This window comes from Equus quagga, chromosome 3, assembly GCF_021613505.1.
Source record: "Equus quagga isolate Etosha38 chromosome 3, UCLA_HA_Equagga_1.0, whole genome shotgun sequence".
Classification (NCBI taxonomy): Eukaryota; Metazoa; Chordata; class Mammalia; order Perissodactyla; family Equidae; genus Equus; species Equus quagga.
The window spans coordinates 69,672,948-69,689,906 of record NC_060269.1 but is presented as its reverse complement, the minus strand read 5'-3'; the positions used below and the strand labels follow the sequence as shown (position 1 = coordinate 69,689,906).

At 59.2% G+C, this 16,959-nt stretch overlaps 1 protein-coding gene across 1 annotated transcript in view; it reads right to left on the bottom strand.

The window, feature by feature from the left end:
- The window catches only part of GFRA2 (GDNF family receptor alpha 2), a 79,381-nt gene extending 62,695 nt beyond the window's left edge, over positions 1-16,686 (bottom strand). The window contains exons 1-3 of the mRNA XM_046656769.1: positions 15,998-16,686; positions 10,508-10,822; positions 4,917-5,000 (exon numbers count right to left, since the gene is read on the bottom strand). Coding sequence (XP_046512725.1) covers positions 4,917-5,000; positions 10,508-10,822; positions 15,998-16,037 — 439 coding nt within the window. The 5' untranslated portion in view covers positions 16,038-16,686. The remainder of the gene's footprint in view (positions 1-4,916; positions 5,001-10,507; positions 10,823-15,997) is intronic.
- Between the last annotated feature and the right edge of the window lie 273 nt (positions 16,687-16,959).

Here is a 16,959-nt window from a genome sequence, read left to right as displayed (position 1 = left end):
CTGCAAGGCCTCCCCTCTCCTGAGCCCCCGAGAGGGGGGCCACTGGAGCCTCCAACAAGAACATGACTGGCCTCTCCTGGCTCCATTGGAGCAAGACGGCCCACCCCAGAGGCTTGCTGGATAACTGAGGGGGGCAACGCCCTCTCTTCTTCCTCCAACCCACAAAGAGCCCAGCCCAGGCCTCTTGCCAGCCTCCATGTGTCCCCTCCTAGTCACAGGGGAGCACACAAAGACCACAGCAACTCAGCAGGAGCCCCAGGGTCCTACTATCCCCTGCAGGTCGCCTGGTCCCCTCCCCCATCAAGCACTGTCATGGGTGAGAGGCAGCCTCATGTCACCAAAAGGCATGCAGCTATTCCCCAAATGCCAGGCTCCAGGCCGGCCCTGCCACAGCCTGCCATCTGACCGTGGAGAAATCACTCCGTAATAAGTTCCCAATGGCCACCTATTTGGTGCAATGCGCCAGGCACTGGGCCAGTGCTTGCCTGTGGTGTCTCACCTAGTCCTCACCAAGCCCTGAGAGGCAGGGCTCCTATGAGCCCCACGCTGTGCAGGAGGAAAGCAGGGTTCGGAGGAGAGGCACCTGCCCGAGCTACACACCAGGCAGCAGGGGAACCCGGATCCGAACCTCGGTCTACATCTGTACCTTCTCTGTAGGCCTCAGTTTCCTCTTCTGTCAAGTGAAGGGGTGGGCCCAGATGATCTCTAACTTTCCTCCCAGCTACAGAATGGAAAAGACATGTTTGCATAAATATGCTCCAAGCCCATGTGTCTGGCGATGCCCACACCAGATGCGGAGGCCCTGGAGGCCTCCTGCCCTCACCAAGGATGCAGAGCAGTGCCTGCTGACAGCCCTGTCGCCTCTCCCCATCCCTGAGGCACAGCCCGGTGGTTGTGAAGGAACGGCTGGCTGGCCCCCGGCTCCTCACTCTCCACACCGCCCTGCGCCCTCTCAGCCTGCACAATCCCTTCTTTCCCTGAGAAGCCCTCCTCTCTTCGCTCCACCTGGTTCCTCCTCTGCTGCCTCCTTGGCTGGGACCGGCCAGGATCCCGTGTCCACAGGGTCATGGCCACCTGGGGATGCAGGGACTCTCAACCTCAGCTCTCCAGCCCCCTGCATCCCCTCTCAAGGCAGCCTGCCTCCCCTGGACGCCCTCAGCAGAGTGAGGATGACTCCCTGTCACGCTGCCTGATCCACTCTCGCTGCATCCTCTCTGCGGGCTGAGGGGTCAGTACCTGGGCACATGTGTCTCCACCTGTGGCTCCACCTGTGCCAGCAGGGATGCGATCCCATTTACAAATACAGGCACTACAGCCCCAAAAGGCCACAATGAGGCCCCAGACCACACAGCCCTAAGCTGATGACTCGGGATTCACATGCAGGACTGTGCAGCTCAAGGCCCGCGCTCTTCCTGTGCACCAGGCTGCCTCCCAAAACTCCACTTCACATTTTCAAGGGCAGTTGGAACTGCTAGAAACAGGACAAACCTTACTTCTCCATGAAGGCTCCCTTCTTCCCTATAAGGCTGAGGCAGGACATCTGAATGCCTCCAATGCATCTGTCACAGTGGGTCAGGACAGAGCCAGACTGCTCTTGGACTCGGGACTAACCTGGCTCCAGGAATCCCAGACCCAGTCCCTGAACCCAGCACCTGAGCTTGAACGAGGCAGAGAGCAGGGGAGAGCACACCTCCCCCGGGCCTCTGCCGTCAGAGAGAGCTGAGGGAGTCCTGGCAGCCTTCTTTGCCAACAGAATCCAAGTAGGACTTTCAAGGACTCCAACGGCGAAGGAAGGCCAGAGATAAAGAAGAACAGGTGTCCCAGGAGGCCCTGAATTCTCAGACAGTAGATGGCAAAGAAAAAGTAGCAACTGAGCCCCAAAGGTACAACAGCACCCTTCTCCGAGTCCCTGTGGCCCCGAGAAGGGCTACCAAGCCCCCCCACCGCGTTTCCACACAGACATGGTGGAGGGGCAGCATGCAGCTAAATGTGGGGGGTGGAAGTGCCGAGAGGCTCCACACAGTCTTACAAGGCTGCAGCCTTATCAGCCCAAAGCATCAGTGCAAGATCCTGGGTCACCCAGGCCAGGCCTTCCCAGACAGTGAGCCACAGGTGGAGACACATGTGCCCAGGTACTGACCCCTCAGCCCGCAGAGGCCTGCAATCACCTGAGCTCCCCGCTGCTCTGTGCACGCAGTGTGCCAACAACACTGCTGCATCAGTGCGCCCTGATGGGGAAAGCTGGGGAGCATGGCCCCCAGCTCGGGTCTTCCTGCTTCAGAAAGAAACGTCAGGCCTGGAGCAGGGAAGGAAGCTGCCTGGAGGCCTCAGCCGACGTGTGGCAGAGAAGGCAGCAGAATCCGGGCCTCCTGACCCCCGATCCAGCCTTCTTTCTGCTGCGTAGCCACCACAGCCCACCAAGCCAGGGCCTCCCCACCCAGTGATACACTCAAGTTTCCCCAGACAGGGCTGTCCACACACCAACCCTAGGCCTGCTCTGGGTGGAGCAGGCTCAACTGAGCCGAGGAAGAGGGAACTGTCAGAGATGCCGGAGCCTTGTTCTGACTGTGGCGAGGGATCCCCAGAGCCCAGGGATCCAGGGTCGTGTGGGGCCCAGTTATGTCTGGGCAGCAGGTAAAGCAAGCTAATTCAGTGAGCCACAGACCCAGTAATCTCCTCATTTGTCTTGTCAATATCCTTGTCCCGTGGAGTGTCAAGTCCATTACATAAAGATTTTCTGCTAAGAAGATACTTAATATGTGACAGGGAAGCAGCAGCGGCCTGAGCTAAGGTGAGGACCTCTGATCTTCGACCTTCAGGGAGCAAGCCAAAGCTATTTCTTTACTGGAGGTAAACCCAGTGCCTCCCACCCCTGCAGTAGCACTCAGTGGGACCTGAGCTACTGGTAGGGTGGGAAGTGGGTACATCTGGGGCCGCCGAGACATCCCCAGCATAGCATCCACGTGCCGATGATATCCTCAACTTGCATCTGAGCCCCAAACACTGTCTCAAAAGGAGCAGTCCAACAAGAATTTCTATCCAAAACTAATCAGGAAATGTGAGGATCAGAACGTCTGCTAGGAGGGCCCTCAGTCAGCCCACCATCCAGTCCAGCCCTGTCAGATGAGCAAGGCTTACCATAGAGTGATCACGGTGCCCACAGGCAGAGCTAGGATGGGAACCTGCTCCGAGCCCAACACCTCTGCTGTTACCCAACTGGGCAGGGTGCTCAACACACCAACCAAAGTCTCATTCCATTCAGCACCAACCCCAACCCCAGCCGCCACCATGTCCAGATGCTCTTTGCCCAGTGCCTTCCTTTTCGTGGGGGCCCAGGATTTCTCCCACCAGGACATGCGCATCATCCCATCCCAATTCCTTAGAGCATGCATTCCCAACAGGAAAAGAGGGTATCACCCCCAAGGGAACAAAAATTGCTTCTTGGATAGGCAAAAAAGTAGATATTACAGTAGTCTGTGGCCCTCCAAACCTCAACACTATCTGACAAAACGTCATTCTTTGGCATTTGCGATGGACTGAATTATGCCCCCAAGATTTCACATGCTGAAGCCCTAACCCCCAACATGACTATATTTGGGGACAGGGCTTTTCGGAGGTCATTAAGTTTAAGTGAGATATCGCCCTCATTATGGTGGAGCCCTGATCCAATAGGACACGGCCTTATAAGAAGAGGAAGAGTTCTCCCCACCCCCACAACTCCCTGCCCCTCGCCCTGTGAGGATGCGGCGAGAAGGCGGCCATTTGCAAGCCAGGAAGAGCACCTCACAGAGCCCGCACCCTGCTGGACCTGCACCTTGGACTTCCAGCCTCCAGAAATGTGAGATAATACATCTCTATTGTTTAAGCCACCTGTCTGTGGTCTTTTGTTGTGGCGGCCCAAGCCCAAGACAGTATTTCTCTAGTTAGAGAGAATTTGTTTTTCTCCTTAGCGGGGCAATAATTTTAAAAACTGTTTGAGCAGCATGGTCCTGGAGAATTCTTCAGGAGAAAGGATGTGGGTCTCACTGGAGAGTCCTTGTCTTCACGGTTTAGAGCAGTGCGTCTCAACTGGCAGCAACTGTGCCCCAGGGGCATTTGGTAATGTCTGGAGGCCTTTTTGGTTGTCGCAACTTGGAGGGTTGCTACTGGCATCCAGCGGGCAGAGGCCAGGGATGCTGCTAAACATCCTACAGCACCCAGGACGGTTCCTCCCACGAGGGAGCATCACCCAGGTGAGGTGTCAATGGCCCTGCTGTTGAGAACCTGGTTTAGAGCAAAGGAACTTCAGCTGTCTTCAAACACTGCCACAAAACTGCCTGGACACCGGAGGCCGACGTGGGGGTGCCTGGGACCAGAGGCCTCAGAGGGGTTCAGAAGTGGAGTGCTGTCGGGGGGGCGGGGAAGCCCAGAGCAGAATGATGGTGGTGACAGTGACACCAGCTGCCACAGCTAACAGTTCCAGAGTGCTTGCATGCCAGCAGCACGCTGAGCCCTCCCTGTGCAACCACTGGCTCAATCAGACCTCACGACAGTCCAACGAGGTAGGTACCCCCGGCACAACTGAGGAAACTGAGGCACGGAGAGGTTAAGCAACTCAACCAAAGTAGAAGAGCTCCAAAGCAGAAGAGTCAAGGAACTGGAAAGAAGGGCCCAGCAAGGCAGGACGGGTGACGAAATAGGGAGTGACACCAGGTTTCAGATTCAAGGCCTTGTGCAAGGCAGGCTCAGGCTGGCAATTCCCGGAAACGCTTTCCTCCAGGCACCACCTTGGGGGGGGGGGGGGGGTTGTCTCCTCTCTTACAGAGGGGGACCCAAGGCCCAGAAACGTGAAGGGCTCGCTGGGCCCAGGCCCCACTGCCCGCTGCCTGCCACCCACTGCAGGAGCAAGAGGCCCGGCCCGGTGCAAGCACACTTACCTGAGAAGATGGACGCAAGCCTGAAGATGTCCGAGAGGCGGGAGGTGGCTGGCTCGTAGGGCGAGGCTTCGTAGAACTCCTCCCCTGGAAGAGAGGACCACCTGAGCCCCGCGCCAGCTGGCTCTCCCGCACAGCGCAGAGCGGCAGGGCGCTCCCTCAGCTCTCCCGCCCTCCCTCCCCCAGCCCTCTCCTAGGACTTCCGCAGGCTTCTCCAAGAAGGTGGGGGGGGGGAGGGGGGAGGCGGGATAGCCCATGGAAGGCCAGGTGCGAATCCTGGGATGCCTCCACGGCCGCCCAGTGCAGCTTCCTCATTTCACAGGAGGGCTCTGAGGTGGCCCAGAGAGGCAAAGCAAGCTGCTGAGATCACACAGCTATTCCCAGCGGAGCTAGGGCTGGACTCCAGTCCCTGGCCCTCACACCCTCATCCTCTCCCACCACAGAATGGCCTCTTTGCTTCCACCGTGTCACCAGAAAACCTGGCTCGAGTAGCTACAGGTCCGCTGCACAGAGGCAGGAGCCCAGCTCCTAACTGCCTGGCCCCTCCTGCCCCCCACCTGCCCTCCCCACCACCTGCTGGCTTTTCCACCTCACTGCGAGCTTCGAGCTTTGGGGTGATCAGAGGCTCAGCGAATGAGAAAGCAAGCGAGCGACTAGAGGAAGTGGCACAGAGCCCCAGCACCAAATAGGGACTCCCGCCCCCCACCAACGCATCAGTGGGAAAGGAGACACCCCTGAGACGCCCTGAGGAGAATTCAGTGGAATCATGGGAGGCACCTGGCGAGGGGGCACAGAGACAGGTGATGACCCCCAGCCTCCACTGCCCTTCCAACCATTACCCGTCCTCCCAGGCACTCTCCAGTCCCATCTCCCCCGAGGCCTGCAGGGCCTCACGGGCCTGGACGTCTCAGTGTCCTCCACTCTACACACTAGCCTGTGCTGGGTTACCAGCCACTACCATCTTTAGGGGCCAAATAACGGAAGAGCTTAGGAAGCCCTTTTATAATAAAAACAACGTCACACTGTGCCTTCTACCTGCTGGCACTAGTGGAAGTGCTTTAGATGTACCAACTCATTAATCCTCTGGATTTCTCTAGGAGGTAGACACCATGATTCTCCCTATCTGACTGACAAGGAACTGGGGCACAGAGATGCCAAGTAACGTGCCCAGGGCCACACAGCTAGTAGGTGGCAGAGCGAGGTTTCAAACTCAGGCTGTTGGCCCCAGAGTCCAAGTACTTAACTACAATGAATACTATTGCCGAAAATAAAAAGTGTTATTGAAACCAAATTGTTCTTAAACAAGCACTGCTGTTGGTTAAGTTTTCACAGCATCAGCCTTCTGCCCGCTGGACGCTCGCCCAGAGCAGAGCTGGTCCTTCCCCTCAGCATCTGGTGGGCCATGCCTGAGCACAGATCAGCTGGTGTGGCTGACAAGGGGCGTCTCTGGGGGAAAACATCTTCTCCCAGGACTGGTTAGGAGGGGCCATCGTATTTAAGTCACCTCACTCCCCGCTCCCGCGGGAGAACGCCCCACTGGGGAATCCGAGACCTGGCCACTCGGGCGTCCCGGCAGCCAGACTGACGCCAAACCTCAGCTGTCAGATTCCTGGCCTATGACCCGAGAGAGGACACAGGGGAGAACCCTTGGCTCTTCACCTCTGAAGGACCAAGGTGACGCTGAAATTCAGTGTCACCTGTGGAGAAGGCAAGAAGCCTTGTCTCCAGTCCCACAGTGACAGCCCCACCACATGGTGGTTATGGTAGCAGCGATGACAGAAGGTGAAGATGGGCCCAAGGCCACAGGCTGTCCCCCAGGGCAGTGGAAGGGAGTCTGGATAAGGAGTCCGGGGTCCACCACCAGCTTGCTGCGGCCCAGGAAGCCACTCCAGCTCCCTGCAGCTCAGCTTCCCACCCAAATGGAGGTGGGACCAAATGACCTCGAGGCCTCTTGCAATTGGGACTGTCTAGCAGCTGAGCAGAGGCCACACTCCTGCCACCACCAGCTCTGTCCCCATGCTCGGGTCTTCAGATTCTGCACTGCGCAGCAAGCTCAGCCTCAGGTAGAGGGAGAAGGTGGGGCCCAGTCTCCAGTCAAGCTGAGGAGAAGCCTGGATCCAAGGGCAAACCCATACTGTTCTCTCCTCTGGGAGAGCCGGCCCCAGCCCAGGCCCAGGTGGGCTGCTGAGCACGGGGAAGGAGCAGGGAGGAAGTGCCCGCAGCCTGCCCCAGGGGGATACTCCCCGCACCATGACCAGTCACCCCCAGCTAGATCCTGTCACTGGCAGGAACACCCTCTGCGGTTAAAAGGCCTCTGGGGGTCCCCTGGTCAGCCCTGGGCAGAAGCTACCTCCAGCCTCCCCAGATCCAGGGGGAGGGGATTGTGGGATGCCAGCAGGGGAGGGCAGGGCTCTGAGGAAGGAAAGAAGCAGGTGTCTGCTTTTCTAGAGTGGGCCAGGGGAAGGGTCCCCCAGCCACACGCTGGCCAGCACAGGGAGCACGGCGTCTTGTGCTCTCACCCTCTGAAGCACACAGTCAGAGCTTAAGAGATGTTTGTGGAGTAAACGAGCCAACAAACCATCTCAAGACTCGGAATGCCATCTCGGTCATGCATTCCTGGAGGAAAGGACGACGAAGACCCACGGCGATGCGCAGCATAAATGCACAGTATGCCTACTGTCACCCCCATGACGCCTCATTTCTCCAGCAAGTCCTGTGTGCTCGGATGTGGTGATGCCCGAGGGAGCCGCTCGGGTGGACACATTCTCAGGCGGCCACCTGCTCTTCTAGCTGGCAGCTCCTCTGGCCCCTCCCCTGTCCATTCTGCAGCCTGCGGCCACCCCCAACCCTGGTGCCCAGTCGCCCTGGGGTGAAACTGAAGGCTGCCCGGAAGAAGACAAGAAACTGAAGAAGCCCGCTCACTGAGTCAGGGACCTTCATCTTCCGTGCAGGACAGTCAGCCTCGGGGTGAAGACACTCCTCGTCTCACCAAGAGCAAAGTGCAGGGCGCTGGGGCAGTGTTTCCCTCTTTGCTCACTTCTAGGTATAGGACTCCAGGTCACCGGAAGTGGGCGGAGGAGATACTTTGTTACTAGTGGTGGTGACACTATTAACAGTTACATGCCTGACTGAGTCCTCTACTCAGGGCATATTCGAACCACCTCTACCACTGGTCAGGAGTCCCTCACCCTCCAGCCTCCACTGCTGATCCACTCTCTCCCTCCCTTCCAGCCCCTGGAGGCAGTGCTCCTCCTGCCATCTAAGGCTAGCCCCTTCCCCGGGCCCTGGGCCCACCCCTCGCCCTTCCTCACCTCAGCATCTCCATCACCACTGTCCTACTTTAGAATTTAAACTGCTCAATCGTCTCACATCTTCACAAAAAAAGTCGGGGCTGGCCCTGTGGCCGAGTGGTTAAAGTTCCGCGCACTCCACTTTGGTGGCCCAGGTTCACAGGTTTGGATCCCCGGTGCAGACCTACTCCACTCATCAGCCATGCTGTGGTGGCAACCCACATACGAAACAGAGGAAGACTGGCACAGATGTTAGCTCAGGGCTAATCTTCCTCAAGCAAAAAAAAAAAAGGAAGATTGGCAACGTATGTTAGCTGAAGGCAAACCTTCCTCACAAAAAAACCCAGCATTCTTTGTTCTTCTCTGCTCTTCACACCAAACTTCTAGACACTGTTGTCCACATCATCATCCCCAGCTCCCATTCGCGCCCTAACCAGGCTTCTGCTCTGAGCAGCCACCTAAGCAGCTCACCCCAATGGCCCCTTTGCCATCCTCTCCTGCTGGACTTGAAGTATTGGGGGCTGTCATTCTCCTTCCCTGTGAGAGTGAGCGAGTGAGCTCCCCCGAGGGCTCCCGCTGTTCCTCCCTCTCCCCCAGAGCCTCCTCAACACCCTTGCAGGCTCCCTTCCTCCCTGCCCATCTGTAAATGTCGGCAGCCCCAGGGCTCCATCCCTGCCCTCCTCCCAGTGCGACGCCTGGGCAGCACCTACAGGTTGTTGGCAACTCTGAAGTCTCCGTGTCCGGTCCCCCTCCTGAGCTCCAGCCCTGCATGCCCAGCTGTCTACAGGGCACGGCCAACAAGAGGCACAGGCCCCAAAATAAGCTCGGCATCTCCCACCCTCCCCCCTGGCACTTCCCTGCTTCTTGTGAACGGCCCCAACACCCACCCAGCGGTCCAATACACAGGACAGGTGCAGTCTTCGTTCGGCTCCTCTCTCCCTTCCTCTGTTGATTCTACTTCCCAAAGGGCTCCTACACCCTTCCTCCCTCCTGCTCCGTGCCCGTCCAGCCACCATTACCCCCGGCCCACCTCTCAGCAGTAGCCTCCAGCCTCCCCAGTCCACTCTCCTCACTGCAGCCGCATTAAGGTCATCCCGACGCATAGAGTGGTCCTCTCACGGAAGACCTCTCAGGGCTCCCTGCCGCCCTCCCGCCCCACCCTCCCACCTCTCCTCAGCCCTCCCCACTCCCAACTCCCCCTCCTGGATTCTGAGTTCCTGGCACATCTGTAAGCCAGCTCAGCTCCCTCACACGCGGGCCTTTGCCCGAGCTCTCCCTGCTCCTCCCACGCCCCATGTCCCTTCACCACAACTGCAGCTCACTCTGCCGTCTCAGCCTGGAGGCTGCCTCTTCCAGGAAGACTCTTCAGATTTTGTAACAAGGGTAGAGACGCCCCTCATCGGTGCCCCCACAGCACCCAGTGCTGCACCCCCAGGTGACAAAAAGTCCCTGAGCCATCTGCATCCCCAGGCCATGAGCTCCATGGAGGCGGAGGCTGCCCTAGCTTCTTCTCAATTGTTCCCACAATGCCTAGCAGACAGTAAACTCTCAATGAAAGTTGTTGAATTAATAAGTGAACAAAGTGAACATCTGGCCCAGGCGGCCACCCTCCCACGGTACCTGCAAACCCTCCACACTCCCGTCTGGAGGGCGGGAAGTGGGGGGAGGTGGGTATTGGGGGGCAGGGGGTGTGAGTTCTGCCTTGGGACTTGGAGTAGGCTTGCCAAGGGATGCGGGACCCGCTGCCCTCACACTGCTCCAAGCCCCACAGAAGGTGCCCAAGCCAGCCAGGTGGTCACGAAGCCACCAGCCAGGCAGGCCTCCTGGGAGCAGGAAGAATGAGAAGGGACAGCCCTCAGCTCAGTGCCCGGTGGGGAGAGTGGGGGGCCAGTTTGCTCCCTCACAGCCCCACTCTGCATGCACACAGCCCGTCCTTCTCTCTCCCCGTTCTCGTCGCCCCATCCCCCTTCTGGTTACCACTTCACACCTCCCTCCACCTGTCCATCCGTCCATCCGTCCTTCCCTGGTTTACTTCCGCTCCGCTCTCCTTTCTCCAGCCTTGCTCTCCTTCTCTCACTACCTCGCCCTCCCTTCTCCTCAGCTGTCCCCACTCCCCCTTCTTTGTCTCTCCTGGCCTCCTCCAGCAACAGCTGCCCTCCTAGGTCAGCAGCTACTCCCTCTGGGTTCTCGGTTCCCCTGGCAGGTAGAGACAGAGAGCTGGCCAGTCCTCCCTCTGAACCTCGGGCCCCACACACCCCTCACCACCAGCACCACGCCTCCCCGGGGAGGCCCACCCAGGCTTACCCTCGGTCAGCCCCAGGTGGATGCTCCAGTAGATCTGCAGACACTGCAGCTCCTTCTTCATGCCCCGCTTGCAGCGGCAGTCGTACAGCGGGCTCTCCTGCAGGACCTCCAGGGCCGCCTGGCATTCCTTGTTGGCCAGCATGGTGTTGCGGTCCCGGCCTGCCAGGCACTGCCGCAGCGTGCGGTAGCGGGAGCTGCAGTTGGATTCGGCCGCACACAGCTCATTGGCCCGGACACAGTCCACTGGCGGGCGCCAGCCGTGGAGCTCGGGGCCCTGCAGGGAGGAAGGGCTGGCCAAAGAGCGGAGGGTCTCGTCTGGGTGGTGGGGAGGGAAGACAAGCATGAATGAGGGTGCCACAACCTCAGACCCAAGATGCAGGCCTGGGGCCTCGGGCCCTTCTGGGAACTTCATACCTGTTTTATTTCAAAGCACATCAGGGCCAGCTCAATGCTGCCTTCCCCAACAGAGAGCAGGTCAGAGGAAGGGCTGCTAAAAGATCCCAAAACACCACCACCCCTCCCCAAACCCAAAGCAGAGTCAAGCTGCCATTCTGCCCTGGCTCTATCAGATGCTCCCCTGGTTCCACCCTGCGGTTCCTCAGCACCGGCCCTGGGCCCAGGAGCACAGCACAGTAAAGCTGGAAAGCCGTCGCTCAAGACCACAGACATCTAAGGCGCCAGGAGGCGAGAGAAGAGTGTCACAGCCTCAGCGGAGGGCCAGGAGCCGCAGGGCTCGCGGGGCTGCACGGGGGACTCTCACCTTCCTATTACCCAGGCCTCCTGTCAACCTCAGTTCCAGCCAGAGGGCTGGCCAAGGCGCAGGGTTGAGCCTTGAAAGCAACAGAAAGTATTTTAACTTTCGTAGCCTGTTAGGACCTTAGAGACACAGAATCCAGTCCCCACATTTTACCCCAGGGGAAACTGAGGCCCAAAGAAGGGAGATGACAACTCAAGATCACACACCGGGCTGAAAAGGCCCCTCGAACCCCTAGCCTATTCATTCTGAGTTCCGAGAGGTTAAGGGAAGACCCTCAGAGAGCAGCCTAACTCTGTGGTCTGAGGCAACCCCCGGAGGGAGGAGCTACCTCTCACCGCCCAGCCCCTCCACACCCTCCTGCCCAGCTTCACACCAGCTGCCTTCCCCGGACAAGGTCTACCCAGTGCCCACCGAAAGAAAGTGCTGTAGAAGATGCCCGACCAGCAACTCCACTGCCTCTCACTGCGCCTCTCCCCTGCCTCTCGCACACACTTCCCTTCCGGACTTCCACCTAAGAGGGCTAGTTCGCCATCCTTTTCTCTTTGAAGGGCCTTGTGTTCTCTCTCCATCCCCTCCTACTTACTTTTTTCTTTCCTTCCTCTCCTCCTTGCCCTCCCTTGAAACACTCTACCCCTCCGTCTCTCCTTTATTTTCTTCTTTCCAAAACCCAAATAATAAGTCACTTGCAAAAGAGAAAGAGTTTTCCTCCTCGGCCCCTGGCCTCACTCATGGAGCCTCCCCCTTCAAAAGTGAGCAAGCAGGAACTGGTCCACCCTTCTCATCCATCGCCCCAGGCCCCCAGCCCACCCAAACGCACAGTCCTCAGAGCGGAGGGGTCGGGAAGAAGATTCGTAAGTGAAAGGCAGGGAGAAGCCCGCCTGGTCCTTTCAGCATCAACCCCAAAATGGTTCCCTCTAGACACACACTTCTTCCCAGGCTCCCTGCCCTCTCCCAGCCCCTCATTCCAGATCTTGCCCCAGAAAAGACCCAGACCATAGCCCAGAGCCAAGACTGGCTCTTCCAAGACCCAAGAAGTAATCCGGGGGGCTTCCTCCACTCCATCCTGTCCCAAAACACAATAAGATCCTACACTAGAAGTCCCCTCCTCAGAATCCCTCAGAATCCCCCCATCTCTACCCAGAACCACCACTTCTCACTCCTCCCCCAAGGAGGCCCTGCTCCGGGGTAGCTACTGCAGGGAGACAGCGACACCTAGAGGCCAAGGGCTGCACAGCGACCCTGTCACTCCCAACAGACCCGAAGAGGGGAAAAGAACCACTCCTGGAGCCACCAGGCCTACCCTACGAAAAGGGGTGGAAGAGGAGCAGAGGCGGGCCTGGAAAGGAGAAGGCCTCAGCGTCCAGAGCAAAAGGCATTTCCCTCTCCCACTGACACACCTCTGCCTCGGGACAGGAGGAGCTAAAGACTGTGGCCAGGCGGAGTGGAGATCAGAGAAGAAACCAGCATGTAGTATGGGCATGGACAGCGGGGTGTCTGCCCAGGCACTGGCTAGAGAGATGTCCTCTGCCCAAGCTGGGGCAGCACCTTTATTTCCTGGCTTCAGCAAATTCCTAGGCCCCCGAGCAGGACTCGGGTGCATGTGGGCCACCCAGGAACAGCTGAGCTAACCGGCCTCAGTGGCACCTGCTGCCCCCACCTAACCAGCCTGCCAGCAGCCTACTAAAGCCTCAAGCACGGCCCAGTCCCGGGCCTTCCAGTGACTTGGCCCACCAGCACCCCAGCTGCCTTCTCCCCTCCCGCCCTGACTGCCCCTGAGTCTGCACTGTCTGTCGGAAGCAGACTGAGACAGGCGCATCCTGGCTGGCTTAAAGGTCAGGAGGTCAGCCCAGGAGATTGGAGCAATGAGGACATTTACTCCTGCTCTACAGGGTCCACAGCCCCAAGGGACAGTCCTTGCGGAAGCCTAGACTCCTGTGCCAAAAGCAAGGGCTTCCCCCATCCTGCCAGTGGGCACACGTGACCAGGGCAGGGAGACGCTCTGCAGAAGTCTGGTGCCTGCCTCCTCTCGCCGCACAAGCTCCCTGACTGCCACCTGTCCCTGACTCCTTGAGCTGGCGTCATAACCCCCGGAACCAATCGAGCCAACCAGAGAAAGAAATCATGGCAACTCGGAGCCTTTGGCCAAGAATTCCAGGAGAGTAAAGGTTGGAAGGTATCCTGGTGATGTTCCCAAGTTCTAGACAAGGGAAATCTCAAGCTCGTCAAGAAAAGACACCGGGAGAACAGCTTCTAAAGACACAGGGAGACTGAGAGACCACAAAGAGCTACAACCGCCCTCCTGCACCGACTGTCGCCCCAAGAGCTACAGTGGGAAGCGGGCCCTCTCACCAGCCCTGCTCCCCATCACTTTCCCCACCTCATTCTCTCCGAGAATGTCAACACTGGCAGCCAGGACGGCTGGGCCCGAGAGGCCTCTCCACCCCCAGACCTCAGCCAGCACCTTGGGAGAGGCACACTGAAGACCCTTGCTCCTAGGAACAAGCTTCTAGAAGTGGAAGTGCCCACCAAGTCTCAAGCTCCTGAAAACCCTCTCCCCCAAGTGGAAGCTCCACCTGACTCCCATCTGTGGGCTCCTTGCTGGGAAAGGGGCCCTGAGGCTGAAGCTTCCTTGACAGCAACCTACCCCTTCCTTCCTGGCGGGCCTAACCTGGAGCCTTTCAATATCCTGTGGTCACTCAGTTAACCCCTCACCCCAGCTTTGGAAAGGGCTTCTCAAGGGAAGGGAACTGAAGGGCTCTGACCAGAGGGACAGCTGACCAGCCCCTATTCCTCTCCTGCTCTCACCCTCCTCTCACCACTCAGCCCCCAGGGTGGCAGACCCCGGGCAGGCATCTCTGCCCACACACCCACACGTGCACCAGAGAACAGAGTCCACACCTCAGCCCCCTCGGCTGGGAGAAGCCTGCCTGCAACCTGGGGGTCCGGGCCTGGAGCTGCCTGAGGGGCCCACGCTGCCCTCCTCCGCACGAGACCCCAGAAGGCACCACCCTGGGGGCCCTGTTGGCCAGCATGTGTGCAGCTCAGCAGCAGGCAATCTGGCTGCTTTTCCTGAAATACAGTTTTCTTTCTTTCTTGGTCCTGCTTACTGTTGGCCCCAGAAAGCTAGGTTTTCAAACCAGCAGTGGGAGAAAAGGTCAGGTTTTGTAATAGCCCATTCAGAATGAGAGTCCACTCACAGAGGTTACCAGAAAAGGCTGCAGGATCACAGCAGACCCCGTGGGCCCCCAGCGCCTTCCCAGCTGCCCCCCTCAGGCCCCCCGCACCCTCACACTGAGGGAGGCAGGCTGGTGAAGGCCACACCCTAAATCAGGGCCTTGCCCCCTGGGGATCTTAGGCCTTAGGGAGGGGAACAGGAAAGGGGCGGACAAAGGGCCAGGGCTGACCAACACTGACTGGAATCCTCTGCCCTAGTCAGGAGGGCACTTTTTAGACCATCCACATCTTCCTGCGACAAGCACTTAGCTCCCCAGCCTTCTCCTCTCTCCTCACCCAGGAGGGAGAGGGTGCTCCTGACCCAGCTGGACAGCCTGGCTCACCGCTGGCTACACAGCAGGCCAGGGTAGGCTGGAACAGCACCCACCCTGAAGCAGATGTGTGCTCCTTCAACACACACACACACACACACACACACACACACGCACACACAAGAGACAAGTTCCCCCCCACCCCCCTCCATCTCTGGAGCATCTACTCCCCACCAGCTCCGTGCCTGGGACTCCTGGGCAGCACACAGCCTTGCAAACACCCTCTTTTCCTCACCTCCACTCCCAGAATGCTCTCTTTACCACTGTTTCCCAAGCAGCTGAGATTTCACATAGCACAACAGGGGGCAAGGGGCTGGGAATTCTGGGTGGGAAAGAGACTGCCCAGGTTCAGGGGCGCCAGGATGCTCCTCCTCCCTCCGCTTGGAGGAGTGGGCTCGCAGAATGAGCAGGGGGCTTTGTTCAGACCCAGTTTTTCCCCTCACCCCTCTCCTTCTTCACCCGAGGAAGCAAACTTGGGCCTCCCTCCTTCCTCTTTCCACCAGCTACCTACGGGTCCCAGCCCCGCAGAGGCAGCAAAGGGAAGGCAGTGAAGGGCTGCTCACAACCCTCCACTCCCGCCCGTCCATCTGCCTCGGGTCTGGGCGACAGGGAGGGCAAAGGGTGGGGAGAAACTTGAAAAGTGTTCCAGGGGGTGGAGCCGCCGGGAAGGGGTCGGAGAATGGGAATCGGGGCGCATTTTCAAGAGGTTGATTGGCAGGTGGGGGATGGCTGTCAGCGCTCCCCCCACAGACGTCCAGACAGGAGAAACCCTCGTCCTCCCCCACGAGTGCCTCGGGAGCCCACGGAAAGGTGGGACTGCCAGGATTTTTGTCTCCCTGCCCCTGAGCCTCTCCCCTCCCCCTCCTCCAGATCTAGAGTTGGATTTTTTTTCTTAAGTTGCCGCAATTTGAACCCATTATTCTGAGGGAAATGAGCGCTATCACCGTGTGAGTGAGCAAGTGTGTGTGAGTGAGCGTGTGCGGGGATGGTCTGGCGTTCTAGGTCTCCATCCCAATCCCCCGCGTGCGTACCCAGCCAGCCGCGGCGCCCTCCCCGCCGGTCTCCCGCCCGCCCGCGCCCCGCTCGCCCCCCGCGTTCCCGGCTGCTCGCCGGTGCCCGAGCGCGCGGCCCCGCGCGGGCCCCCAGGCTCCGGCGGACAAGCTGCCCTCGCCGCCCGCAGGTACTCACCTAAAAAGAAGAGGAGGCAGAAGGCGTTGGCCAAGATCATGTTAAATAAATCCCACAGTTTTTTTGTCTTTCTCCCTTGGGTAAAAAAAAATAATAAAAATAATAGCCAAGCAGAGAGAATCAGCCCCAAATCCAATGCGGAGATCCCAGCTAGCCCACCCGGCGAAGATCCGAGTCCTCCGATTCTCCCCTCTGGCTGGAGAGGTGGGGGAAGGAGTGCGGCGGGCTGCCCCTCGACGCCCCCCGCCCACTGAAACCAACACACACGTAGCTGTGTGTGTATCCGCTTGACAAGCCGGCAGCCGGGTCCTCAGGTCTGCCCTCCCTCGCTCGCCCGGGAAGGCGCGAGTCCCCGCGGGTCCAATTCCCCCGCGCTTCCCGGGAGGGGACTGGGGAGGTGGGGGAGAGGCGCGGTGAGAGCGAGGGCTGGAAGGAGGCGGCGAGGGGGGGTCAGAATAAAACGCAAATAGGAAAGAAATCCACCGACGGGTATAAGCGCCAAGGAACAATCCAGCGGGAGCTTCGAGGACGAGAGACCGGAGTCGCTTCTTTCGCACCAAGACGAAGAAAAGATTCAAAAAAATCTTCTCCCGCTAACCCTTGCTCGTCTCACTTTTTGCTAATGGAATTCCAGTGGCCGTGTGTCTCTGCGTGTGTGTCTCTCCCTCTGCTCGCCCTCCTCTCCTCTCCGCGGCTCTCGCTCTTTGCTCTCGCTCTCGCCACCTCTCCCTCGCTCTCCTCACTCCCTCCCCCCCTTCCTCTCTCCCTGCTCCTCCCTCCGCCCGCCCCCTTCCCCCTTCGCTGCTCCCTCGCCGCGGCTCTCGCGCCCGCGCCCCTCTCCGCCCGGGGCTCGGCGCTCCGGCTCCCAGGCGGCTGGCGGCGCGGGGCGCGGGAGCGCGGCGGAGCAGCGACGCTCTGCAGCGGCGGCGGCGACACGGCGGTGGCGGTGGCGCTGGGGAACG